The sequence below is a fragment of the Pelodiscus sinensis genome, chromosome 25 (assembly GCF_049634645.1).
Source record: "Pelodiscus sinensis isolate JC-2024 chromosome 25, ASM4963464v1, whole genome shotgun sequence".
Lineage (NCBI taxonomy): Eukaryota > Metazoa > Chordata > Testudines > Trionychidae > Pelodiscus > Pelodiscus sinensis.
Genome location: NC_134735.1, coordinates 10,754,943 through 10,782,278, shown reverse-complemented (window position 1 = coordinate 10,782,278; position 27,336 = coordinate 10,754,943). Strand labels below are relative to the sequence as shown.

Genomic DNA, 27,336 nt, shown 5'->3' with positions numbered 1-27,336 from the left:
CACTCAGAACCCCTTGGACTCACTGCCGACACATTAATTTTGTTCTGCACACCAATAGGAAGGTGAAGTGTCCCGTGTCTTCTCCGGGTCGCACATCCCCTCCACCGTGGTGCACGTAAGAAAATTCATTCTACTCAGGGATGGGAAGAATTAGAGAGAACAGTAGCCAAGTGGCTGCCATTGACTCAGTGTAGGCTTTGATACCCAATCCAGAGAGAGTTTTGGAGCATGCAGAATAACTGTGCCCTTACTCAAGAGACGTAGTTAGAGTCCTGAGGGCACAACAGATTGCATGGAGCACTGGCCAAGAGGAGCTGCATGGCATGTCCATTTTCAAACCAAACCCCCAGGTCAGCCAGTGGGAGCTGAGCCCTAAACTTGGATGGACAGGTTGTTCATCACACACTGAAGGGCCACGTGTGGGAAACCCCAAGTGTGATTCGGTCTATTGAAGAGATTAGACTTCAGGTATACAGACTTCAGCATGCTGCCACGGGCCCAGCGTGGTTTCAGCGCTTCAACGAGGAAAAGTCTTAATTTTGGAAGTGGCTGCAGAGCCCCGGTTCTGGACGAGAGCGTCTGGCTCTGCCCACCCCTCTGAAAAGCCAAGCCCTTCTGTGTAAGTAATATAGAGCTTCGGCCAGCCCCACGGACGCTAGTGGGAGTTTTGCCCTTCGCGTCAGTAGGATGAGAGTCATTCGGTGAATATGATTCTTGTGAGCCATTCGCTTTGGATCCAAGAACCTTTCCTGTTGTCTCTCTCCCTTGTCTCGGTGTGTTCATGAGAGATGAAAGGGGCTCAGAAAAAAAACAGTATCGCCAGCGCAACTAGAGCCAGGGACTTTGTCTAATGTGGAATCTTTTAGAGGAACTTTTAAGAAGAGTCCAGTCTCCAGCCCCATGGAGTGAAGCCTGAACTTGGGTAGGAGATGCTGTTCCTGTGCTGGTGCCACACTCTGGTTGGTGAGGTGCCTGTTTTTGTTTCTAGGCAAGAACTTAAATGTTTTGCTAGGAGAACGGTGATTTATCGGTGAGCGTTTGCGCTCCCAACACCTGCTGCAACAGATTCCAGTCGCTGGGCGAGTCCGACTTTCCCTTGCTCCTTAGGTCATTGTGGTTGCTGGGATCACATTGCGTTTTAATCTGATTCATTCCCTTCAACAAGCCGACGTAACGTTCTGCTGCAGTTAGCGTCTCGGCCGGGCTGAGTTATTGTTCGGCTGATGGCGTGTCACAAATGCTCTGTTCAGATTAGGGATGTAAGCGACTAGTCAAGTAGTCGACTCCCCAATAAGCATATGCTTATCGGGTAGGCAAGACACTACTCGACTAGTCACTGCCCCTGCCCCCGCCTTGCTGCCTCTATCAGAGGCAGCAAGGAGGGAGCAGGAGTTGGTACTGGGGGGGGAGATGGCTTAAAAGCCGGTTCCCCCACACGGTCTCCACGGGGGGGGGGGAGGTAGAGGTGCAGCAGGGGACAGGATGTAAGCTGGGAATCAACTGTTCTGGCTCGCACCTGGTCCCAGACGCTGCGCCTCTGCTTTTTAAATGGAGTTAGAGCTACCAGAAGTAAGAGCCATCTGGGACTGGGCGTGAGTCGGGACGGCTGATTCCCAGCTTGTGCCCAGTCCCGTGCTGCGGCTTTGCCTTTTATATGGAGTAAGGGCTGGGTGGCTCTTACTCCATTTAAAAGACAGATCCGCAGTGGGGAACTCTGCTGAGGCTTTGCAGTTTCCCCCCTTATCGACTAATCGAGTAATTGATGGAATTTCCATCGACTACTCGATTAGCTGATTAAACGCAATTTAACATCCCTAGTTCAGATAGCAAGTTCTCTGTTTGGTGGGGAGAACCGAGGGCTGGTTATTACCCCCTTGTTGGACTGGAGGCCCTGATCCTACAAACACACGAGCAAGCAAATAAACATGGAAACTTTTAAACTGCAACCAAACAGCCTTGCTGTGTGGCCTTTCTCCACTGGCTGTGGCACCAAGTGCCTTGCTGTGAGGTGCTTGTTGTTTTCAGTGAGTGAGCACAGCGCATCTTCTCTGCAATTAAGAAAAGGATCGTTTCTTCACCTTGGAGGGTGTGAATCCTTCCTGGCCTTTACCTTGAGGACATAGGATCTCTCCTAGTTAAAGTGCTGCATTATATACAGGCTGAATCTCTCTAGTCCAGTATCCTTGGGAGCTAACCGGTGCCGAACCAGAGAATTTGCCAACTCATGGGAGGACAATACTGTCTAGAAGCATCACCAATACTTGCATGGCTTGCTGGGGTCTGAGAAGACATTGAGGGGTAAATTAGAGTGAAATCACAGCACGGAACACTGAGCCAGGACTGGTGGCTGTAAACAAACTTCATGGGACCATGGGAGACTTATCCACTTATCATGGATGTGACCATCCGGCTAACTAAAATCCTGCCGGACCACGGATGTTGCCAGACCAGAAAGTGCTGGAGTAGAGAGGTTCAATCTGTCTATCCCATTGTCCTGAGAAGTAAATGTGTTTTGTACAGATTTCCCTTGCTGCTTTTTATGACTGCCCCTTTATATCTCCTTCGACGCCAGGTCTGTACCATTGTGGTTACCACTCTGTGAGACTGCGGTGCACATCTGGTGCTGCTTCTCTACTGGCCTGGCCCTGCGGGGCTCCTTGAGGAGAGATGAGAACTTGGCCCCTGCACCAAAGAGCTGGGAAAGAGAGAGGAAGAGTCAGTGCTCACAGCTGCCTGTTTCACCCAACACATATGTTTTCCCTGGATGTGGTGGCAGGTAGCTCTAGTTGTGTGAGGTCACATAGCATTCGGATAGTAGGGGAACAGATACCGGAGGTTTAAAGAAGTCCAGCAGTTTAACGTTAAGTACAGGTGTAACCCACATGCCTGCTGGGTGTGGTTCTCTGTCCCACGTAATGGCGCTTTGACCACTTACAGAGCAAGAGAATGAATTTCCTCTATAGCAGGGCTACTCAGCTTTGGAAGCCCGGGGGGCCACTATGATACAGCACATGTCGAGGGTCGCAACTTAAGTGTGGTTGCATACACTTGCAAATATATATGCAAACAGCTTCTTTCACACTGACGGGCATGAATACAAAGAGTAAGGCAAGTCTACACAACACACAGGCCTCATTTAAGTCAGTTCTGCTGATATTAATAAAATGCAATAGTTACCCGCTTTCCACCCATCTGACAGTGCTTTTAATGAGCAAAGACAGTCCTGGAATTTAACTTCCAAAAACACATCTCAACAGAAGACCATTATATTGGCTACTTTTTTGTTTTAGCTCCCACCTGCAGGCCGCGTGTTGAGTAGCTTTACTCTATAGCTTTTGCTGAGATGCTGCTGGCTTTTAGCTCCAGCGGTAGAGACTCGTGCACTAAACTCACGAGGTCCCAGGTTCGGTTCTGCCTGTCGCCGTGACGCAGGCTGTCTGTGGATATTTGTGTTGCTTTGCCTCTGGAGTTGGCCAAAAGCTTTTTGTGGCTCCTCCCCCATCCCCCGCCGACAGATGCCAAAGTCTCTGTCTCACGAGGTGCTGCCACAGCATCAAAGCCGTTGTGCAAGAAGTGACGCGCTGCCTCCCCCCCCCCCCGGTCCCTTTCCCAGAAATGACTCGCTCTGAGCAGCGTTGATCCGAAATAAATCCTGATGGCAGAAAGCCCTTCTGCTTTGCGTAATGGATGGTTTCGCACTTAAAATGCTCAGTATTTGAGATTAAAAAAAAAAAATTAAAAGCTGTGCAAAGGAGAAGTGTTGCAACCAAGGCGATGGATTTTCAAGCCGCCCAGGTCTGTACTGTAAGAGTAATGGCTGCCAGATGGCTCTGTGTATCCAGTTCTCCATGTCTGGATAGTGTCAGCCTTGCAGATGCTTTGTTCTGCTTTGGCTCTGTGATGGGGAAGTAAAGAAATGATCTCCCTGCTTCCCCGGGCTCCCCTGTCTGTCTCCACACTGTTGTTTCCTGACCTGCTCCAAAGCTGAGCAATCCTGCCCTCGGAGGGGGAGGGCAGCCACCAGGAACTCTGTAGCTGGCACGTGCAGTGACTCCCAGGCAACACATGGTGTAAATTTTGGTCGAGACCACAAGAAGCCAGTTATTGGGATGGTAACCTGAGCCTACATCCCTTCCTGGGACTTGATACTTCTCCAGAATTAGAAGCTGCAGGCTTACTGGGGTTACAGAGCTGTAATTTCCTTTGCCTGTGAGGGACACTAGCAGCTGTAATGCATGCGTTAGAGACCTCCTTTACTCTTTAAAGGGGCCTCAATAGAAAGAGCCAGTACAAATCCAGAGACCTGCAATTACCAGCCAAATGGTAGCAGAGACTTGCTATTGAGTAAACCTTTGGGTGGAAAGCTGGTCTGCTTGTATACCAGACCGCCCCCCGTGTACATGGAGGTGGGCAAATAGCTGCCCGCAGGCCGGATCCAGTCTGACAGGGTTAGCTTCTGGTGAGCTCCCGCCACTATATTTACCTGTATGACTGCAAGTGCCAGCTATCGCAGCTCCCATTGGCCCTGGATTGCGACTCTTGGCCAATGGGAGCTGCGGAAAGTGGTGTCTTGGTCTGCACCGCTTCCCGCTGCTCCCATTGGCTGGGAAAGGCCACCTACAACCAATGGGAGCTGCGATCACTGGTACTTGCGGCCATGCAGGTAAATACAGCAATGGCAGCCCGCCAGGAACTAACCTTGGTGAACCACCACCATGTTATTGTCCACCCCTGGTACACGCCTTTCTGTATCTCACCAGCCACGTTGTGCCCTGCACTCTTCCAGCCCCAGGAAATACAGCTCTACCACTGACAAAGAGCAGTACACACTGTTGGCTTAAATACCCAATCGTGCCACACCTGCACTCACTGTGTCTCCTCTGAAAATAAAAAGTCAGATCAGGGGTGAATATTTTGACCAAATTGGGGATGAAAATTCCCCTTTGGCCTTTAATAATTATGCTTAAAAAATAGAATGCAGCTGATTCAGATGCCTTGGTATGCTCCTGTCACTCAAACCTTGTTTTGTTTATAAAACTGAAGCTGACCAGGCCCTTAATTAACAAAGGAGTTCCCAGCCCCTCTGGAGAAGACTTAAAAAAAAAAAAAGGTTTGGGTTCAGATGCCACAGGTTTGCAGCGATGAGGAAATGGAATTGCTTTTTGGTGCGATGCATGCAGTGCAGTCACAGCAACAAATGTGTGACATGCAAACATAATGGTTTAGGGTGGATATTAGGAAAAACTTCCTATCTCTCTGGGGGTATGTCTACACTACCCCGCTAGTTCGAACTAGTGGGGTAATGTAGGCATACTGCACTTGCAAATGAAGCCCAGGATTTGAATTTCCCGGGCTTCATTTGCATAAGCGGGGAGCCGCCATTTTTAAAACCCCGCTGGTTCGAACCCCGTGCAGCGCGGCTACACGGGGCTCGAACTAGGTAGTTCGGACTAGGCTTCCTATTCCGAACTACCGGTACACCTCGTTCCACCTAGTTCGAGCCCCGTGTAGCCGCGCTGCATGGGGTTCGAACCAGCGGGGTTTTAAAAATGGCGGCTCCCCGCTTATGCAAATGAAGCCCGGGAAATTCAAATCCCGGGCTTCATTTGCAAGTGCGGTATGCCTACATTACCCCGCTAGTTCGAACTAGGAGGTAGTGTAGACATACCCATGGTGGTTAAGCACTGGAATAAACGGCCTAGGAAGCTGTGGAATCGCCATCATTGGCGGATTTTAAAACAAACACCTGTCAGGGATGGTCTAGATGGTGCTTGGTCCTGCTGTGAGTGCAGGGGACTCTGGACATGATAACCTCTCAAGGTTCCTTCCTGTTCTGTGATTCTCTAATAATTCCATAATCTCTGCCATCCACAGGTCCAAGAAGGCTTTACAAAAGCTAAGCTACACAACGCCAAGGGCAGGTTGATAGACTTACCCTAAAACTGTTCTTATTTCAGCCAAAACTTCAAGCCAGAGAAGAGCATTTTTTCCCTGAGGTCTCTGGTTCATTCTCTTGGGAGTCAAAGACCAAGAGCCTGAAAACTTTGCATCTTAAATAGCCTTCTCTTTAGTCGGGAATTCATCGTCCCTACATTCCTCCCCTCCATGGAAAATTACCTGGTAAGACTCTACTAGAGAGGGGGGGTCACATGTCTTCCTAAGACCAACCACTGCTAAGACTTAAAGGTGATCACCCAGGATCCTGCTCAGAGAAATCATCTAGAGGTGATCACCCAGACATTGAGGGAAACACCCTTGATGGCTTCCATTTGCACGTGTAAAACCATAAACCATCCCAGATGCCATATTCCTCATTTTACACACAAGAATGATGCATACACCAAAACAAGATACACAGCTCCAGCAGACTGTGACATTAAAATTGATTACAAGAGGTATTTTGTTCAAAGCATCTTCGAGTTGTGAATATTTGTATCCATAGGACAATTTCATGAAGCGTGGGGGTGGGGAGAACAGTTACACAGGGAGTCTTTGCTTTTGCACTGTTTTCTGTATCAAGAGAAAGACCTGACCAGTTGGGAAAGCAAATCAAGAGGTATGTCTACACTTGCACCCTCTTTCGAGAGAGGGATGCAAAATGCATCTGAGCGAAATTGCAAATAAAGCAAGGATTTGAATTTCCTGTGCTTCATTTGCATAATTGCCGATTGCCACTATTTCAGAATTCCCTATTTCGGAATAACAAACGCTGTGTAGATGCAGCTATTTTGGGAGAAAAACCCTTCTTCTGAAATAACCGGTAAACCTCATTGTAATAGGGTTATTTTGAAATAGAGTATTTCGAAATAGCGGCGGTCTGCAATTATGCAAATGAAGCATAGGAAATTCAAAACCGCTCTTCATTTGCAATTTTGCTCAGCTGCGTTTGCATTCCTCTCTCGAAAGAGGGTGCATGTGTAGACATACGCAAGGGGAGCAGAGACTGATGCTTGGATGGCCTGGGGTCCGAATGCGTTTCAGGAAGCTGACAGGTGAGGGTGACCTATTGGTGTGCATTAAGTCACTTTCTGTCGCTCCAGTGCTGATGTTCTGAGGAACAGATTTCCAGATATGGGTATCTGAACCCTGCCTTTCTGCATTCAGGTACAAAGCTTTTACATGCTTTGTGGGCCATGTTTTGCTTGGTTACCAAGGTGTAAATCTAGCGTCAATCTGGATTTATACAGGTGTAAATGAAAGCTTCATTTGCCTGGATTATGAAATCTGTGCAATATGCACATCCTTGGGCGTGGAAGCTGTGCTTTCTTCTATGTTTGAACAACGCTGTGGTGGCCCTGCCGAACCGTTTACAAATCAGTTGACACGGGTACAGGATTTACTCATTGTATGTAGAGTACCACGTGGAACCAGGGCTCTGCCTTTTCCACTCTTAAGTGGCTTTAATAAAATCGTCTGGAGAGAGCTGGGGTTGGCTGGGGCTGCGTCTTCGGGACATTGTCGAATGCAGCCCGTAGGAAGAACCCTTGGGGTCACTCCTGGCTAGCTGTCGGCTGGTGCATTCAGAACCAAGAGAGAGGCTGGAATGTTTCCACCGTGGCGGTGGCTGGTTCAACTCGGCATTTGGGAGGAAAGTCTAGAAGGTTTATAGAAGCAACGTGAGCTGGAAGTGTGCACCGTGTCCGTGGTGTGTTTCCTTCCATGTGAAAGTTGGGTGTGATTTGTATGGTGAGGTGGGTCACCTGCATGAAACAGACCCTCTTTCCTGTGCGAGGCTGTGATTCCTCAGCAAATCGTATGTGGCAGGGATCTGTGAAACTCCAGTGCAAGGGGGAGAGAGTCCCAGACTGGCAGTTTCACAGGCTGGTACCAAGCAGGCCTGCCAGCTGCAGTTTCCCCTACATGTGTGTATGCCCTTTCCTGGAGACTCTCACTGGGACCTCCTTCAGTGCATGCACCCCATTCGTGCCAACACCCATGTGCATGTCCCTCCAAATTGACAGGGGAAGTGAAAGTTCATGTCTAGAAATGTCCAAAGAAAGATGCTTCATTTTCCTGCGGGACTCCTATCGTGGCCATAAAACGTCATGGAACTAAGCTGCCAGGGGAGGACATAAGAATGGCCATCAGAACAAAGGTCCATCTAGCCCAGTATCCTGTCTTCCAAAAGTGGCCAATGCTAAGTGTCCCAGAGGGAATGAACAGAATGGGGAATTATCAAGTAATCCTACCCCTGTCACCCATTCCTAATCTCTGACAAACAGAGGCTAGGGACACCATTCCTGCCCAGGCTAATAGCCATTGACGGACCTAACCTCTCTGAAATGTATCTAGCCTTTTTTTTTATTAACCCTGTTAAAGTTCTGACCTTCAAAACATCCTCTGGCAAGGAGTTCCACAGGTTGACAGTGCATAGCATGAAGAAATACTTCCTTTGGTTTGTTTTAAACCTGCTACCTATTCAATTCATTTGGCAACCCCTAGTTCTTATGTTATGGGAACAAGTAAATAACTTCCTTATTTGCTTTCTCCATAACTGTCATGGTTTTATAGATTAAATGCCTAGGAAATGGCTTGTGTTTGCCAACGCTAAATTGTGATTTGACAGTGATTCCCGACTCCAAGCCCCAGGAAGGCAATTCTTTGTGCAATATCATTTTCTCTCCTGCTTCCCCTTTCTTCCTCCCCCCCCCCCCCATGAGACACCAGCAGCAATGCCAAATGAAGACTTTAATATGTTCCTCCATTGTGATTGTAGTTACAGTGTAGCATCAGTGGATTGTAGTTACAGTGTAGCATCAGTGACCTTTAACACCTGGATCCTCTCCTTAAGAGACTGTATTGTGGAGAACACTGCAGATATTGTGCTATATCCATTAATGGGCAGAGGACAGCCCCAGGGGGTCCTGGGATGGGGGCAAGTGCCATGAAACAATGAAGAATGTTCTGTTCACTCTGTAAGGGGGGGGTTATAGTGAAAATGAACATCTGGAACATTTGTGTTCTCCAGCTAAGGGAAGCCCCGAGGCTGCGTGCTCCCCATTTTAAAAAGCAATCCAATGCAGCCAGGTGCATATTACATAACATTAGAGCACATCACCTCCCAGGAACCAACTATGTGAAGACCGCCCAAGCTCTCACAACAGAAGAGGCCTTGGTGTCTCTGGAATCTTCTTGCAGACCTAGGAAATGCGATGATTTGAAAGTCATGGTGCAAATCAGCTGCTTCTTGCAACTTGGAAGTTGTGGCTACATCTACACTACAAGTTTTCTCGGCAAAAAATATGCTAACGAATGACTCATTTTCATGAGTTGTGATCTCATTTGCATATTTCCTGCCAATCCATTTTTGCACTAGGGGTTTTTGAGCAAAACCAAGCAATGTGGACATTTCCTTTTTGCGCAAAAACCCCTTTTTCCACAAGATCCTTATGTCCCAAAAAAGGAGGTATACCAATCTTGTAGGAAAAGGGGGGTTTGTGCAAAAAGAAAACATCCACGCTGCTTGTTTTTGCGCAAACACCCCTAGCGCAAAAACTGATCGGCGGAAAATATGGAAATGAGATCGCGACTCATGCAAATGAGTCCCTCATTAGCATATTTTTGCCTAGAAAACTTGTAGTGTAGACACAGTCTGTGTGTGTGTGACTGACCATTCAGAGTCACCCTGTTATGTATGTGATCTTGTGGGTGAAGGATGGGGTGGGAGTTGTTTGAAAGATCCCTTTAAGGAGTCTCAGGTGGGTGGCATCTTTAGGTCTTTGCTGAGATTTAGTAATATTCCTTTGTGTCTGGCCTGTCAGTTCTTAATAGCTTCCAAATTTGTCCTGCAGTGAGTTACTTTCTTAGTTACCAAAGCCACCTGGGCTGTGTCTTCAGCAGTGTTTGTGTCCTCCTGGCGCATACCGGTAGTGATGTTCCTTCTAATCTTTCCCATCCATGTGCAGATTTTTCCCACCCACATGCAGAATAATTTTTATGTGCCCCAAGGCATGTGCGAATGTGCACCACCAGCAACAGAAACACAAAGCTCAACCGTGGGCGCTCTGCTAATCAGCTGGGCGGCACTGGAATTTCTCCTGAGCGGCCGCACAAGTGCACAGCTTATCTGGAATGCTGACAGGTGGTGATTTAATTTTGCTCCTGGCATTGGTAGCACAATTGCCTCTGCAGCAGAGATGCTTTAAGAGCCAGAGCTGGAGTGGGGAGGATTTGTAAGGAAGAGAGACTGTTTAGAATCAGCTGACAGAAGAGCTGTAGGAAAGCAGGTCACATTTTGACTGCTCCTTGCAGCAGGCATTTAACTAGTAGTTTTAGGCTCCTCTGTTCCTTTCTTGTACTGTGTTGGTTCTCTTCCATTTTCTTGCAATCTGGGTCTGAAATGAAAAAAAACTTCTCTCCTGATCGGCTTCTTGAATGGCAATAGCATTTATCTCGGGGGGAAAAAGTCGTTCAGGCAGGGGTCTGTGCAGTATCTGTGATGGAGCCAGTTGGCTGCGGGTGGAGGCAGCTGTTCTGGAAGAGAACCTATACTTGTCTGAATTGGCCTGGGTAGGTCTTTGAAGTTTATTCCACTATTTAGGTGCTTCAGGCAGGGAGGCGAAGTTTCACGGAGGTTTTCTTTGACCAGAAAGCCAGGCAGGGTCACCTTTTCTAGAAGCATGTGCAACCCTCTAGCCAGTGGGTAAGTACTCTGGAGACTAGAATTGTTTGACGTCATCGCCATAATTAAACCAAAGCTCAATGCCCTCTGTTAGAGGGGTGACTAATGTACATGGGAAAAGGAGCAGGAGCTCAGAGCGCAATGGTATGCTTGGGCACTTGCTTTCCTACTTTAAATCATGGATACAAACAGGATTCTCCCTGAACTGTGACCCCAATCCCTTTATCTCACAAAACAATCAATTCAGAGTCCCGAGTGCTGAGTCAGGATCCCTAAAACTTGGCTGTAGCCCCTTTCTTTCATGGTCTGCACTGTGGCCCCCTCCAGTTACGTTTAGAGATGCTGCGTCTTCAGTTACCAACAACTTCCCTGGTCGTAAATTTCTTTGGTGCAGCCTGCCATTGGCTGAGAAGCCGCTCTTGCGGATCAGTTTTGCTCATACAATAGTTTGCCTCTGGTTCTCCAATCTCCTCCGGACCCTTCTTTGCCCTAGATAACAATCTCAGGAGGAGTTTGAGTCAGAATCTCCTCTGGTGACGTCTGTGGCCGTGGAGTTCTTAACGGTCTGCTGGGGTGAGTGCCGTTTTCTTGGGAGAGTTCCGACATGCCTGCCTCACTCGTGTGGTCTTATTGGGCCTTCTGACTTGTGACCCATCCAAGCAGCTCAAACGCTTCCAGTCTTCAACTTCCTGCTGAATGCACAAAATGGGCTTATTACCCCATGGACTCAAACAACTTTGTATCTGTTTTTAAACCAGACCAGTCGCCGGTCTCTTGAGCACAGAGCTCCAGCTGGGAGTAGTTTTCATGTCAGTGCCCCGTAGTTTGTAGTTCTGGATGTATGTTAATAACTGGGCACTTAGCTACACCCTGAGTCCTCAGGAAGGGGTGGCTTTGTCCAGATTCTGATGGTGCTTGCAAGTAGTGTGAACATCCATGTGGATTTCTTAATCCCTCTACTCTGTTCTTCTCTTTCCTGAGCTAGTTTTGCCTGGGGCACAGTCAGGCATCTACACCTTTCAGTCCCCCTTGAACGTGCTGAGTGCAGAGTAGAGATGTTAAATATTGGTTAATTGAATAGTCATGTAACCTCATGGATTCTTATTCGTTACTCAACTATTCTTAGTCTCCTGGGGTGGCTCTGGCAGTCAATGCGTTCCGGCCCCTCTCCCAAGGAGCCCCCTGCCACACCGCAAGGTGCCAGGTGGGAGCTGGTCCACGAAGGGAGCCAGTTTAAAAAACAGCTCTCCTTGCGGACCAGCTGCCTGTCGCCCTGCGTTGCTGCCTCTTATACAGAGGCAGCAGCATGGGGTGGCGGCAGCCCCTGTTGGGAGGGGTGGAGAGTATCTGAGTTCCCTGTCCTGGCTCAAGCCAGGACTGAGCCAGGCTGCCTACCTGCCTGGCTCCTAATACACTTTAAATGCAGAGCCGCAGCAGGGGTAGGTCCTGGACCCGTTGCGAGCTGGAAGTGATCCGGGCTGCTGGCCAGCCTGCTAAAAAATGTATGGGGGAGGGGGCGGGGAAATGCATGTAGTCTATAGCATTAGCCAAGCTTTGGCTTATCGGTTAATCAACTACTCTATTACATCCCTAGTGCAAAGAGGAGACGAGTTATTCCAAATAGAGAAAATTAAGGCGACAGCATCTGCACCTGCCTCTCTCTGGAGCCATGGACAGGGCCATGCCTTGTCAGCCACCCTTTGGACAAGAGGCTTTCTTTGCGCATTTTCTAATCCCTGGAAAGGAAGCGTGGAATTTAAAACTAGCAGGAGAAGGTCCATGAACTAGCACGGGCTTTTCGCCCCCAGACTGAGCGTGGGAGCTTTGCAAAACTCTGAACTCCACTATGTTCACACATCCTTCATCCTCACCCTGAACATCTCCCTTCTTGGGAGGCCTTTGCGAACCTCCCAGGCTCATTCTCCTCTCTGGGGAAATACAATCAGCGCACCAGGACTAAGCTGATCCCTCCCGTTTGCAGCGTGATGTCTGCTGCCTGTATATCTATTGGCGTTTTCCAGAGATCGGTCTGTGCTATGTGTTGGAAACGTGAATCAGTCACCCATGCATGCCAGCTACCAGGGCTGGCACGAGCCATTCCTGCGCCCTGGGCAGCGGGCGCGCGACGCATGCGCGGCTCTGCGGCGCGCTGCACACCTTACAGCTGCCTTCAGGTGCCCCCCATAGGTTGGCGCCCCGGGCAGCTGCCCGGCTAGCCCAGCCCCCCCTTAATCCAGCCCTGCCAGCTACAGTGCTGTTTGCCCTGCTGCAGTGGTATTCAGTGGCCATGCAGGTTTGGCTGCTGAAATGGTTTTATCCCTGGCCAGGCATCATTTCCCAGGTCCCTTTCCTGCAGCCACACTAAGAAGTCAACTGTCGACTTAGAGGGGCTTCAAGGAAAACAACCAATAAGCAAAACCAGGCACATGAGTAAATAGGGGTGGAGGCCACCAGGAGATTAGCGAATGGCAGTGAGCCTCTGGACCAGACTTGGAAAATGGGACCTGTTTTCTGGGAAACACTTTTGTATCTGGCATGTGAAAAGAAAGCAAAACCTCCGCCTGCAGTGAGGGGCATGACTCTAAAGAGAGGCAGGCTGGCCGGCCTTACCTATGCACCGTCTGGGTGTGGTACTGTCCCATCTAGTGGCACTTAGACTACGTATAGAGAGAGATAAGAACAAGGGAGCTCTACAGCCTAAGCTGAGTGGCAGCTGGCTTTATAGCTCAAGCTGTAGCGGCTCCTCCGCTAAGCTTCAGAAGACCCAGGTTTGAATCCACCTAGTGGTGGTTACACAGGAAATGGGAGCATAAGGGCTATAGAGTCAGAAATCACTGGCTCTTCCATGATCTCTTAGTGTAGCTGGGTTCATCTTACACCTGCCAAATGTGTGGAAATCTTCAATTCACTGGCTGCACGGGCCTGGCGACAATCAGGTGCTGCCCTGTGACTCGATGAACAATTCCGACCGTCTCTGCTATTTCCTTTGCTCGCGGCCGTGGGCGTTTCCGTGCCTGCCCGGCGGAGCGAGTCCAGGGCTGCGAACGAGCTGCTCTTTTGGCAGAGGTCTCAAAATGCACTGTGTTGCCAGGGCTACTCACAGGAACCGCTGTGGTCCATAAGCCTCTGGCCCACCAGGCATTTGTCTAAGGGGATGTTTTCTGGCAGTTTCCCTCTGCTGTAGCATTGTGGGGAGAAAAAAGGGGCACAGCAGCATCCTGACTCTGCTCCTTCTGGACTGTCCTGTCTGGGCACAGCCATATGCCTTGAGGGACAGCAAAAGCCACATGATAAATACCCAGGCCCTCCCCGTGTATCTAGGAACTAACTGCAGCTGTTTGCACTGGTGTGGCTAGGAGAGCAAGTCCCAGGGCCTGTGAAGCTGAAGTAGCCCTGGGCAATGAAGAACTGAGGTTTCTTCCCTGCCTCCCTATGTGCCCTTTGTGCTCTGAATTGCAAAGTGCTCTTCAGAGAGTCAGGGGCAGGCTGTGGAGAGGTTTGAAGGTGAGAGCTAAAGGCAGGAAGTGACTCAGCAGCTCCGGGAGCCAGGGCCGCATTATGACTTTCATGGACCCTAGGCACTTTTGCCTTTGTGGGCCCCTCCCACCATAATATCCATATTAAAACTTATTTTTGAGATCACTTTAAATGCTTCAACATTTTATTTTTTTTCTGGTTTAGGCAACATGTCATAGATTTTCATGAGCCCTAAAAGTTTCATTTTTTTCTGATGTGAGAAAAAAATTAAAACATTTTCTTCGACCCTAAAAGTTCAATTTTTTCCTTCGGATTTTAAAAGAAATTAAAACATTTTCGTGGGCCCCTAAAAGTATCGTGGGCCCTAGGCACTGGGCCTCCTGGAAAAGTCGGCCCTGCCGGGAGCAGGAGGGCAAAGTCTTGATGTGACACAGCAGCTCCCCGACAGCGCTGTTGGTGAGGTTTAGTCATCCTGATGAAACTCCCTTAGCTGGGCCATTCTGCCAGACGGCCCCTCAGCCCTTCCCCAAGCAGGGCTTGGCCAGCCCAGGCTGCGGGGCGTGTTCCCACCCCAGCACCAGCACCAGCACCAGCACCAAGCCCACCGCTGTTCCTGTGGGGGCAGGAGTGGGGCAGGAACCCTGCTTATTTCCCAGCCTTGCCCATTCACACTGCTCCAGGCCCGTTCAGCCTGCGAGGCTGGCTCCTGGCAGGCACCCCCGCCCCGAGGGCCCTGCTCAGAAGCAGAAGGGCACTGGGGCTGGTGATAGGGTTGCCAGGTGTCAACCCGGACAGTTTGGTAATTGCTCCTTCCGTGTGGTAAAAAAAAACCCACAGAAAATACCGGACATGTAAAATGTCTGGTATTTTCTGTTTTCCTCGTACGGAAGGCTAGTAGGAACATTTTTCCCCTGCTGCGTCTGGCGGGGGAAGCGGGAGCATGGGAATTTAAAGGCGCGACAAGTTTGGTCTCCATTTTTTGTTGTTTTTTTTTTGTTTTGCTCAACCAATTTTGTTCCGGAATTTTTTGTGAAGGTACCTGGCAACCCTAGCTGGTGAAGTTCGAAGGTTGTGAAGATAGAGGCCCTGTAGGGAACCTAACACAGCATACTTGGGAACTGCAACCTCACACAGCCTCCTTGGCCTGAGAGCCTGCCTGGCCTCTGTCAGGACTCTCCTGGGACGCAGCAATGGCACAAGGGAGCTGCAGCAACAGATGATATTGCTTGACAATCTTCCCAGCCCCACTGCCAGGGGTCAGAGTCGCTCTTACACCTAGCAGCAGCTGCTCTCTGCCCAGGAGGCAGAAATCTGCTGGCAGGGTCAGTTGCTCACAGACCCCAGCAGCTGCTACAGTGCTTCCGCAAAGCTAGCAAGGGGAAACTATTATTCTCTTCCCCATGCTGGTCTGGCATCCCCGAGACCTTTGCCTGGGCCCTGTCTCACCTACCTAGACTCAGCCTTATTTGGCAAACTTCTCGCCCTCCCTGCCTGGCTGCGTTTCCTCTCCTGCTCATTTGTTTTGAGGTAAATTACGCAAACCCCGTTCAGGCAGCTCTGGGCAGATTAGAATAGCTGGAACCTGAAACCTGAGCAAAGGCAGGTTTATTCCTGTATCCTGGAAAGATGAACATGTTCCTAGGAATAGCTGTAGAGGCTGCTACAGTATGGCTTCCACGTGGCAGCTGGTTGGGTGACCTGATAACAGACGATGGTGTGGAGTTACACAGGGTTACCGGCTTTCGGGTGTAAGTGGAATCGCTAGCTGGAGGAGTTGGTTGTTTTCTGAACAGTTTGATTAAACTCCTGGCTGGTTACACGTGGCAGAAAGCCAAACCCTGGGTGCGCATTCTCCTCTGAGCTCACCCAGCCGCCCCCGAAGGGACCTTGGCATGAGTTTAACAATTTTCTGGGACTGTTGCTAGGCCACCTGCCGGGAGACGGGGGCGGTGTTACCTGAGTGTTACTCTAATTAGAAAGGGGTTGCTGCTGTGCCTCATCTCTGGCTCGCTGACCTTTCTGGTACAGTGTCCGGTTCCAAGCTCTGTTCCAAGCTGGCCTGGCATGCAGCCTGTGTTTGTCAGAAGGGTATTTGCAAGGTAAGGCTGGGGGCCACTCGGGAGTTTTGAGTTCCCAGAGGTGTTTTTGGCCTGGCACTGCGTGGTCCTGGTGTGCAAGGGGAGGAGGAAAGGAGAGGGCAGCGTATGCCGGGTGGAAAGGCACCACTCCAAATAACAATAAACCTTTATTGTCACCCGGGACTGAAAGTAAAACCCTGTGGGATTTTGCCATCTCTGTGTGCTGAGTGACGAGGGTTTGTCTCTTGCATTTCACGTGGGACCTGCCGAGAACCGGGTTCTCCTAGTGCAGTAGCAGGTGTCTTGCATGTGTCTCACTCCGGGCCACGGTGTTTGCAGACTCCGCTAGTCCTGGAGCGTTGCGTGCTGCTGCTGGGAGCAGCCACCAGCCTGCAGGCTCCTTTTTTTTTTGTTTACTCTTAATGCCATAAAAGACTCAATGCGCCTTCAGTTCAATCAGCTGTGCCAGGGGTTCCTGACAGGCGGAGGCAGTAGCAATGTTTCCCTGGCTGGCACTGGGCACATACAGAGGCAGTAGCGCACAGTGGCAGGGGGCTCCTCGGGAGTGGGGCTGGAGCGCATTGCCTGCCAGCCCCACCCCCGGAGACTATAGAATAGTCGAGTAACCAATAAGAATTCATGAGGTTAATCGACTAGTCAGTTAACCGATATTTAACATCCCTAATCAGTGACTCGCCCTCTTCATCATTTACCATTTACCAATTTTTTTTGCCATCTGCAAACTTAATCAGGGACGATTTAATGTTTGTTAAGCTAAATAAACGCCCAGATCTTCCTCCTTCTGCTCTCCATCATGGGCCGTGGCTTCCCCGGCATTGGAACCCTCGTGTTTGCTTTGGCATGGCGGTGTGATTAGCACCTCTGACTTACTCTGCCATGAGACTCCGAACAAAGGGAGCAAACAGCCACCTTCCCTGCAGCTTATCTAACACACACACACACCCCTGAGCAAACTGCCCAGGTTCATTCTCTGCTGCTCTCCCCTCCCTGGAAGGGGCAGCGCGTGTGGGCCTGTAGACAGCCCCTGGGCTTGCCCTGCCCTCGTGCACTCTGTGGTCTGTTGGGCCTGGTGAATAAGCGAGTTTAGCTCCAACAGTACAAGGCTGGCCCCTTGCTGCAGCACACTCTGCCTTGCAAGCCTCCGCCATGCGGCAGGCCTAGAAAGATGGGTGAATTCAGTAGCTGCCAGGGCGGGGAGCAAGGGGGGGAAGTGGCGTAGGAAATGCAAACAAGTGGCCGGACAGCACTGGGTGGGGACTCGGGTCTTGCTGCTTGGTGCAGTTTCAGAAGGATGCCTAGGGTCACCCCCCTCCCAGGGAATCAGCAAGGGCCTTCTGCACGTTGTTCTTAGTACAGCCGCTGCTGGGGGATCACATTTGTCTCACAAACGGAGACAGTATTTTGAGTGAGTTGTCCAAGTACCATGTTCAAAGGGCTTGTGCCCTTCCCATCTCCCCCTCTTCCCAGGCCCCCCATGGGCAGTGCCAGTAGCCTGCAAAGGAATGAGCCATGGGTCCCCCCTGGGGGATTTTTGCACTGATGTAGCTTTGCTGGTGCATGCCAGCCTCCCGTGGAGACACAGCTGGTCTGAACTGAGTCAAGTGGGCACTGCCTGGGCTCTCCCTTACACCAGTGCGGTGCATTTACACCCAAGTTCGCTCTGGTGTATCTGTGTAAAGTCAGTAGCGGCAGTCTAGAGGGGGATCTGTCAAGAAAAAAAGGCTTTTTTGACAGATCCTGTTAACCTCCTTGCAGGAGGCATAAGGGAGCTGTCGAAAAAGGCTTTCTTTCTCAACAGATCCCCCTCTAGACTGCTGCTTTTTGCCGACAACGTGCTGAGCCAGCAAAACGCAGCGGCCATTTTTATGTAAATTAGGCACGGGATATTTAAATCCCTGCCTCATTTGCAATGTCGACCTGCCTGATCTGCATCCCTCTGCCGACAGAGGGATGCAGTCTAGACCTACCCTATGTAAGTGGTCTTGGGGTGTGTCTACACTGTGCCCTCAGTTTGAAATAAGATACGCAATTTGCACGATGCAAATTGCGTATCTTATTTCGATTCTATTTCGAAATTTGGCACGTCTACACAGTGCCAAATTGTGAACTAACACACTATTGTGAGACATCCCTTAACCCTTGTGGAACAAGGTTTACAGGGATGCCAAAATAATGCACCCACTCTATTTCGCAATAGTGGACGTGTTCAAAAGACTGGCAGGCCCTTCCTGGCATGCTCTGTGGGCAGTCATCTCCGTGTGAGTCAGGGAGAAAGGGGAACGGGCAGGGAACAGTCTGTGTCGACCAACTGCGAGATGCTGTTCCAGACGGAGATGTCGCTGTCCTGGAACTCCTTTTTTTAAAAGGCCTGTTCTTGGTTTTGCTCGATGTTGGCTCAGCCGCTGCATTGGAGTTGGAAAATCGGTCTCCCACCCAGACGCACGTTATCCGAGAGCTGAGGTCGCACCAGCCTGGTTTTCTCCTTCCGTCTCTGGCTGCTGTTGGGTCACGGGGAGGAGTGCGATTGAGATCAGGAAGCAGTGGCAGCTCTGAGGAACAGCAGTTTTGTTTGTCACGGTCAGGGCTGGGCAAAATCCGGCCCATGGGCCAAATCCAGCCCACCCAGCCACCAGCTCTGGCCTGCGGATGCAGCAGGGAGCCCCAAGCACCAATGAGAGGCGTCTCTCCGCCTTACGGGCATGCGGAAGGTGCCACACCTGCCCGTTCCTGGAAACACAGATCATGTGGTCCTTGAGCAGGAGCAGCATCTCCTGCCCCCATGCTGGCTGTGTGTGGCCTGGCTCAGTTCAGGAGGAGCCGGCTGGGCACGTGTCCGGTGTCTGTGCACGGAGGGGTGAGGGTGATGCTCAGTGCCCAAGCTCTGAGCAGCGACTGACCCGTGGTTCCCCCCAACAGGTGCGGGAGGCTCCCGGGTCGGCACCATGACGGAATGCTTCGACTGCGACAACTGCAAGGAGTCCCTGTACGGGCGGAAGTACATCCAGATGGACGTGGGCCCCTACTGCATCCCCTGCTACGACGCCCACTTCGCTAACACGTGCGAGGAGTGCAAGGAGCTGATCGGCCATGACAGCAGGGTGAGGGAGAGCCTGGGTGCGAGGGGCTGTGATTACATGGGGCCTGGCCCCCACCCCTAGTGGGCAAGTGAGGGGCAGGGGGATTGTGCTCACATGAGGCCTAGCTCCTACCCCTACTGGGTGAGTGAGGGGCGGGGGGAGGGGGATGTGCTCACATGAGGCCTGGACCCCAACCCTAGTGGGCAAGGGAAGGGCGGGGAGCGGGTTATGCCCGGAGGGGGCAAGTGAGGGGTGCAGGGCTGTGCCCAAGTGAGACCTGGCTCTCGGATGAGTGAGGGGTGGGGGGCTCCACTCACATGGGGCCAGTGGGTGACACCCTCACGCTCTCCCCCAGGAGCTGTACTACGAGGATCGCCATTACCATGAACACTGCTTCCGCTGCTTCCGCTGCGACCGCTCCCTGGCCGACGAGCCCTTCACCTGCCAGGACGAGGAGCTGCTGTGCAACGACTGCTACTGCAGCGAGTTCTCCTCCAAGTGCGTTGCCTGTGAGAAGACCGTCATGCCAGGTACGGGCGCCAGGGCAGGGCTGGTTGGCCGGAGACGGAGCCTCCTCTGGACCATGGCAGGCTCTGCCGGGCCAGCAGCTGTACTTCTGTCATCCCAGCCAGGGGCCGTGCCCTGCGTGTGCCGGGTGAGGGCCAGAGACATGCCAGTTCCCGCTGCTGAGTGGCCCTTATGAGGAGCCCAGAGCCCAGTAGCCTATGTCTGTTGGCGCCGTGTTGGGGGAGGCCATGGAGGAGGAGAATGTGAGAGGCAGCTCCAGGGTCTCCGGAGCATCCTGCCCTGTCTCCAGGGGCCTTTGATGCCTCAGACAGCAAGTGACTGGCTAAAGCAGGGATGGGCTGGATCCAGCCCCTGAGGCTTGCCCTCCCCCCTCAGCAAAGGGGAGCTAGTGCTCCAGCCCTGTGGTCTCCCCCCGGGGCTGGCGTGCCAGCCCCCTCCCTCCCCCACCCTGAGCGCCTCATTTTTGTCTGCGCCCCAGAGCCCAGGGGAGCTCACAAAATCTCCTCGCCCGGGCTCCCCTAGCTGTGGTGTGAGGGGAATGTGGGGAGTGTCTTTCTGTTTCTCAGTCGGGGGCCACCTCAATGAGGTACTTTGGGGGGAGGGGCCTTTTCACTTTTGTGTGGCCTCCGACTAATTTTTCTGTGGGGCAGCCACCCCCGACCCAAAAAAGGTTCCCCACCCCGGGCTAAAGCCTGATGGAGACCTAGCCTTGGGGGGGCTGGGGCCGTGCCAGGCCCCTCGGGCATTGCCTGCCTGTGTTACCCCCCAGGCCATCTGGCGCTGAGAGGCTGCCCTGGTGATGCTCCGTGTGCAGGGAGACCTGCCCCATGTGGAGGGACGGTACCGGGCCGTGGGGCAGAAAGGGGCATGCCGGGGTGCTAGGTCTGTCTCGGGGGTATGAAGCGCTCACACCAGGCCCCCTCCCCCAGCCTGGAGCCGAGTTCCAACCCAAGGCTCCGTCCCTGTCGACCATTGTTGCTTTGCGGACGTGTCACTTCCTGAGCTTGTCGGAGGGAGCAGCTGCTGTCTCCCCGTGGTGCCCTGAGCCCAGACCTGTTTCCCTTCCAGGGTCCCGGAAACTGGAATACAATGGACAAACCTGGCACGAGCATTGCTTCATCTGCAGCAGCTGTCAGCAGCCCATCGGGTCGCGCTCCTTTATCCCGGACAAGAAGGATTATTACTGCGTCCCCTGTTACGAGAGCAAGTTTGCCCCTCGCTGCACTCGCTGCAAAAAGGTACGGCCGGCCCAGCTGGCGCTTCTTTTGGCCACCCCACCGGGGCGCTGCTTCCGTGAGGGGCAGCCTGTGCCCACCACAGAAAGCGGCCCCCCAGCATAGGAGCTGGGGTGCTGTTGCAGGATCCCCCTGAGTTGGGACCCGGGTGAAACCCAGCTTGATGCATGTCCGTGTTCCCCTGGATCCAGGCCAGCAGGACTGCACCCAGCATGCTGCCAGTGGGGTTGGCATGGCCGGGCTCCCTTCCCTGGTCCTTCCCACGGGGGGTGCTGCTCTCCAGGCCTCTCCAGAAGGCTCACGGTCAGGATCTCCGAGCCTGAGCCCTGATGTGTCGGCCTCACGCCCTGCTCTGGAGAGCTGGCCACAGCTCTGTGCGGCTCAGTGCTTCCTGAGGGACCGGTTGAGTTGCCTTGGCCGGCCTGGGCGGGGCGCTCGTGTCATAAGCGCCGTGCGCTCGTGGAATGTGGGCCAGCCTTGCCTCCAGTCTCCCTGGGGGAAAGGCTCGAGGCTGAGGTCTGGAACCGCTAGGCACGGCGTGTCACTGTGCTCTCCCTCCCGCAGTCGCTGACCAAGGGGGGCGTGACTTACCGCGACGAGCCCTGGCACAAGGAGTGTTTTGTCTGCACCGGCTGCAAGGTCCCCTTGGCAGGCCAGCAGTTCACCTCCCAGGAGGACAACCCCTACTGCGTCAAGTGCTTTGGGAACCTCTATGCCAAGAAGTGCAGCGGCTGCGCAAAGCCCATCACAGGTAAGCCTGGAGGCCGGCGCACAGCACGCAGTCCCTAGCGAGCGACGCCAGGGCACGGGGTCTCTGCCTGCGAGCAGCATGCAGCCCCCGTGCTGGCGTCTTACTCCCCTGTGCTGTTGTCATGGGGACGTCCCCTCTTCAGCCGGCCAGCGGAAGGCCTGGGCAGCTCTTGCCTCCCCCTGCAGTCCCTCAAGGCTCCTTGGTGGCCTGTTCAGGCCTCCTGAGGTGGGAGAATATCGCTGCCAAGAAAGCTGTGAGGCCCGTGGGGCTGCCTTCCCCAGCAGCTCCCAGAGAGGCCACACGGAGGAGTGGCAGGGGGGTTAAATGGCAGCGCGGTGCCTGTGCTGCTCGTGTTCTTGCAACGCTCCGGGGTTGGGTGCGTCCTGCCCTGTCCGAGCAGTGACTGTACAGTGCACCCCCCGGGAGGACTGGCTGGTGTGGTACCCAGCTGCCTTCTGGCAGAACTCACCAGGGCCCCAAGACACGCCCCGTGGGGAGTGGTCTGCTGGCTCTGACAGGCCTCTCTGTGTTGACTCCTCAGTGGGGGTCCTGGAAGTGCTCTCCACCCAGAGGACAATGGGATAGTTTTGCAGCCCGGGGCTGGGGTGGGAGGCCCCAGAAACTGGACCCTTTGCACTTTGCCAGTGGTCTGCAATAGGAGATGGCCGGTCTCCCTCGCTGAGCCTCCCTCCATAGCGTGGTTCCTTGCTCCTGAGGAGGCCAACGCCCCTACTCAGTCACTCAGTCGGTGATTGCCAGCTGCCCCGCCCCGTCCCCAGTGTTTATCTCCGTGGCTCTCCGCAGTAGCGCCTAGGAAACCTGCACATCCTCCTGCCTTCTGGACAAGGGGCCAACACAGCTTCCCTCAGCCGGCTGGCTCCGGTCGGGTCCTTCCCAAGGAGGATGTGAGGTTTCGTTCTTCAGGGTGATGCCCAGACCCCTAACTGGCTGCCCACGGCCAGGGCTGCCTGCTGCACAGGGTGGCTGGTGAAGCAGCTCTGGTCTAGGGCTTTGGAGACCTGCCTTTGGTTTCTGCTGTGGCTCCCTGCGTGACCTGGAGCAAGTCCCTGGGCCTCAGCTCCCCAGCTGTACACCGGGGGGGCCCTGCCTGCGATTGTGAGGTGGTGGTGGGAGTGGAAGGGGAACACAGACGCACCTTAGCTAAACCGGAATAGCCCCTGGCTCATCCGTGCCCTGAGCCTCCGCCCTGCGTGCTCCGGATTACCCTGTGCTCTGTCCCCCTTCTCTAGGCTTCGGAGGGGGGAAATACGTCTCCTTTGAGGATCGTCACTGGCACCACAACTGTTTCAACTGTGCCCGCTGCGCCAGCTCGCTGGTGGGGAAAGGCTTCATCCCCCGCCAGGATGAGATCCTGTGCCGGGACTGCAGCAGCCACCCGTGAGCCTGAGGACGTGGCTTGGGGGCTTCGTGCCAGGCACCCTAGCGGCTGTGGGTGCTGGGCAGAGTGGGAGCTGCGCCTTTTGTGGCCCTGGAGAGGGCGGACGCCCTCACCACAGTGAGGTTCAAGTGCCTGTGCCCTGCCCCTAAGGCCGGGATAAGCCGCCCTCGGCTTTCTGCAGAGTGAAGCTAAATAAAAGCCAAACAAAAGGCGCTTCCAAGTCCCTCATTATTTGCTTTTTTCCTTTGCTTCCTATGCGCTTGGGCGCTGGCTGAGCCGGGAGCTCCTGTCTGAGCAAAGGGGCCGGGCCGCGGGCCTTCGGCTCCGTGTGCCGACCGCACAGCTTTGTCCCTCTTGCTTCTTCCTGCTTTTCTTCCCCTGCCCCGGCTGCTCCCTGTGCTCCGAGCCAGGGGCTGCAGCGCCGGTGGGTGCGGCGGGCTTTCCTGAAGCTCCTGCCTGCCCCACCGGAGTTTGCAGCACAGCCTGGTCCCCTAATGCGAAGAGCACGTGGCGTCTCATGGAGCGAGGCTGCGGCGCTCTCTGTGCCACTCGTGGCAGGGTGTGTCTGGGCCCTGGCTCGGAGCAGAACATTCTGGTTTTCTGGTGTCTCTCCCCTCGGTCCTCACGGCTTCAGGAGCCGGTGTCGTTCCTGAGGCAAGGAACCCTGAATGGCCAGCGGGTGCTGAGGGCTCCGGCGCCCTGGCTTCCCTGCAGCGTAACCCTCCCTCCTGCCCCACTCTGCCCCTCAGCCGACGGGTCCCCATCAGGTTCCGAGAGCTGCACGAATGCGCCCATTGAACCCCAGCTCCACAAGCCCGGCGAAGCGGCTCTGGCGGTGCATTCAGAGTAGTGCTCTGGGTGCCAGCGCGGGGAGCCGAAAGCTTTTGCTTCTGCCTGGGAGCCACTTAGCAGAGCAGAAAAGGGCATTTCAGAGGCAGCCAGAGCTATTGGAGCCAGCTGAGTTGTCTGCCCGGCCCCCTTCCTGGGGGCTGCACAGGGAACCGCTTGTTGTCACTTACTAAGCTGGCCCACTCACATATCTTTTCACCCACGTATGTTTGGGAGGCTTGTGCTCCGTAGTGTCTTGGCTGCAGGCTGTGCTCAGAATTCAGCCCCGGGGGCTGCAGGTGGAATAGATTGGAGTGGAGAACACATGGGGGCTCTCTGTGTTTGTAACAACAACTGGCCAGGCCGCAAGTATATTGAACCAGCCCCCAGGACAGCAGCTGAGTTCCCCACCTGCCACCAGGTGCTGAGTTCTATGCATGCTCATTGGCTGCAGAGGGATCCTTGTTAGTCTGGTATGGATTGGGCCCTGGCTCAACCTCCCCCGGCTCTGGATTTCTCATTCCCAGGATAGGAAGGACCCTACCAAATTCTTGGCCCGTTTTGGTCAATTTCACAGTTTTCAAAAAATTGTAAATGTCACGATTTCAGCTATTTCAATCTGAAATTTCAGTGTCGTCATTGTAGGGGTCCTGACACGAAAAGGAACCATGGGAGGTCGCAAGGGTATCATGGAGGGGGTTGCGGTTTTGCTCCCCTTCCGCCTGTGTTGCTGCTGGTGGCGGCGCTGCCTTCTGAGCGGGGCTGTTGGAGAGTGGTGCCTGCTGGCTGGGAGCCCAGCTCGGAAGGCAGCACAGCCGCCAGCTGTGGCACAGAAGTAGGGATGGCACGATACGGTATTGCCACACCTTTACTTCTGGGCTACTGCCTTCCGAGCTGGGCGCCTGGCCAACGGCCGCTGCTTTCTGGTTGCCCAGCTCTAAAGACAGCACATGAATAAGGGTGGCAATACCATGACCCCCCCCCTAAAATAACCTTGCAATTCTCTTGTGGGTCAGGACCCCCAATTTGAGACACACTGGTCTCCCCAAGAAATGTCTATAGTATAGGGTAAAAGAATACAGAAGACCAGATTTCATGGCCTGCGAGGCATTTTTCGTGGCCATAAATTTGGTAGGATAGGAACTGAAAATGAATGTGATGGCCGAGGGAGGCTGCTGTCCCAGCTGATGGAGCTTTGCTTCCCTGAAAGCCCTGCTATGAAACTGCCAAGCTGCCCCAGTTCTCCTACAGCCCCGTCTCTCTTGGGGTGCTCACGCCAGCCCTGCACCCTTCCCCCTCCCCCACCTCTCCGGCGACAGGATGTTCTTCTGCATATGACTTCCTTGTGTTTTCCTTTTTGTACCTTATCTGTCAGCCAGTAACCAAGCCCGCGGGAGGAACGGCTAGCCCCGGCCCCACGCTGGGTTTCTTGTTATGCATGTTGCATTGTTATTAGCTGTGTATTTGAACCCTTACTGAAACCCTTGTTTGAAAGCTTTGATGCAGGTAAGTCAGAGTTTGGGTGTGTGCGCTATTCGGAAGAGCTTTGGACTGATCTTTGGAAAGGAAGTTTCCTATGTAAGCGTCCAACCCTTTGGTCTCTCGTATGGTTCTGTAAGGCATTATATAATAAACATTGTAAGGACACCTCTCTCCGGCTGTATTTTCTCCAGGCAGGGCCGGGAGAAGGGTGGGGTTGAATTCATGTCATTGCTCTGGCGCCAGGCTTGTCTTCAAAAGGTAAAATAGCTCTTTGCTCTCCCTGGGGTTGCTTCCAAAGCCCTGAACCAGGGCCAGCCCTGGTGTATTCCCTATGGTTCCCACTGCCACAGCGACTTGCCCAGCCTTTAACTCTAGCTAGGATGATGCCACAGGCCAGGGCCAGATTAAGACCTTTAGAGGCCCTAAGCACTGAAAAGATTATGGCGCCCCCCCATATGTAATTCAAAATAAAAACAATACTAAACTGTAAAATCTCTCTTTTTTTTTTTTTTTTTTTTTTGGTGCGCCTGCTTTGCTGCTGCCCAAAGCACGTGCTTAGTCTGCCTATTGGGTAATCCAGCCCTGCACAGGGCCCTCTTAGACCAGTTCACGTTCCCCCACTCCCGGATTTTTGGGGATGCAGGAGAGACGGTCTCTCTAGATTCAGCACCTGCGACGTCCGTCGTTGCCCATTGATCAAAGAATCCTAGGAATGGAAGAGACCTCGGGAGGTCATTGAGTTCAACCCCCTGCTAAAAGCAGGACCAACCCCAACTAAACATCCCAGCCAGGGCTTTGTCAAGCCGGGATTTAAAAACCTCTAGGGATGGAGATTCCACCCTCTCTCTAGGGAACCCAGCCCAGTGCTTCGACCCCCTCCTAGGGAAATAGTTTTTCCTAATATCCAACCTAGACCTCCCCCATTGCAACTTGAGCCCATGGCTCCTCGTTCTGCCATCGGTCACTACTGAGAACAGCCTCTCTCCAGCCTCTTTGGAACCTCTCTTCAGGTAAAGACTGCTATCAAATCCCCCCTCACTCTTCTCTTCTGCAGACTAAATAAGCCCAAATCCCTCAGCCTCGTCTCATAAATCACATGCTCCAGCCCCCTAATCATTTTTGTTGCCCTCCACTGGGACGCTTTCCAATCCTTTCTGTAACGGGGCCCCCAGAACTAGACGCAAAACTCCAGATGTGGCCTCACCAGTGCCAAATAAAGGGGAATAATCACTTCTCTAGATCTGCTGGCAATGCTCCTATAAATGCATCCCAATATGCTGTTAGCCTTCTTGGCTACAAGAGCTCTCTGTTGACTTATATCTCGTTTCTCATCCACTGTCATCCCCAGGTCCTTTTCTGCACAACTGCTGCTTAGCCAGTCGGTCCCTAGTCGGGCGCTGATGTTGTTCAGCTACCCAGATGGTGCTTAGGCCCTTCCAGGGCTCCCCGGTGCATGGGGCAGAATTCAGGCTTCAAGCCCAGGGGGACACGAGTTAAATGGTCACCCCTTTACTGCAGAGAAGGCCAGTATGGGCTGGTTATCTCTCTCTGTGGGTCCCGGACTGGGTCAGCTCCCCTGGAGCCACCAGTGCAGCAGATCCTGGGCTGGCAGGAATTGGCGTAGGTAGAGCCTCTGGCATGTGGCTCCTACCATTGAACGAAGCGTCTCCACATTACGGAAACCCCCTTGTGCTTCCCTGCATTCGCTCCGTTTGACCTCAGCTCCCGCTCTTGTTGGAAAGGGCCTCTGTGGGGAGGGGATGTGGCCGCAGTCCCCAGCTGGGGTAACGTTGGTCTCCTGCCTGGCAGCCTTCCCGTCCGCCTTGTAGGCTCATTACT

At 53.1% G+C, this 27,336-nt stretch overlaps 1 protein-coding gene across 2 annotated transcripts in view; it reads left to right on the top strand.

Annotated features, from left to right (window-relative positions):
• FHL3 (four and a half LIM domains 3) overlaps nucleotides 1-25,662 on the top strand; it is a 53,234-nt gene extending 27,572 nt beyond the window's left edge. For both annotated transcript variants that reach the window (XM_075908883.1, XM_006134240.3), the window contains exons 2-6: nucleotides 19,114-19,295; nucleotides 19,630-19,804; nucleotides 20,871-21,040; nucleotides 21,602-21,788; nucleotides 23,039-25,662. In XM_075908883.1, the coding sequence (XP_075764998.1) occupies nucleotides 19,140-19,295; nucleotides 19,630-19,804; nucleotides 20,871-21,040; nucleotides 21,602-21,788; nucleotides 23,039-23,190 (840 nt within the window). In that variant the 5' untranslated portion in view covers nucleotides 19,114-19,139 and the 3' untranslated portion in view covers nucleotides 23,191-25,662. The remainder of the gene's footprint in view (nucleotides 1-19,113; nucleotides 19,296-19,629; nucleotides 19,805-20,870; nucleotides 21,041-21,601; nucleotides 21,789-23,038) is intronic.
• The last annotated feature ends 1,674 nt before the right edge of the window (nucleotides 25,663-27,336 follow it).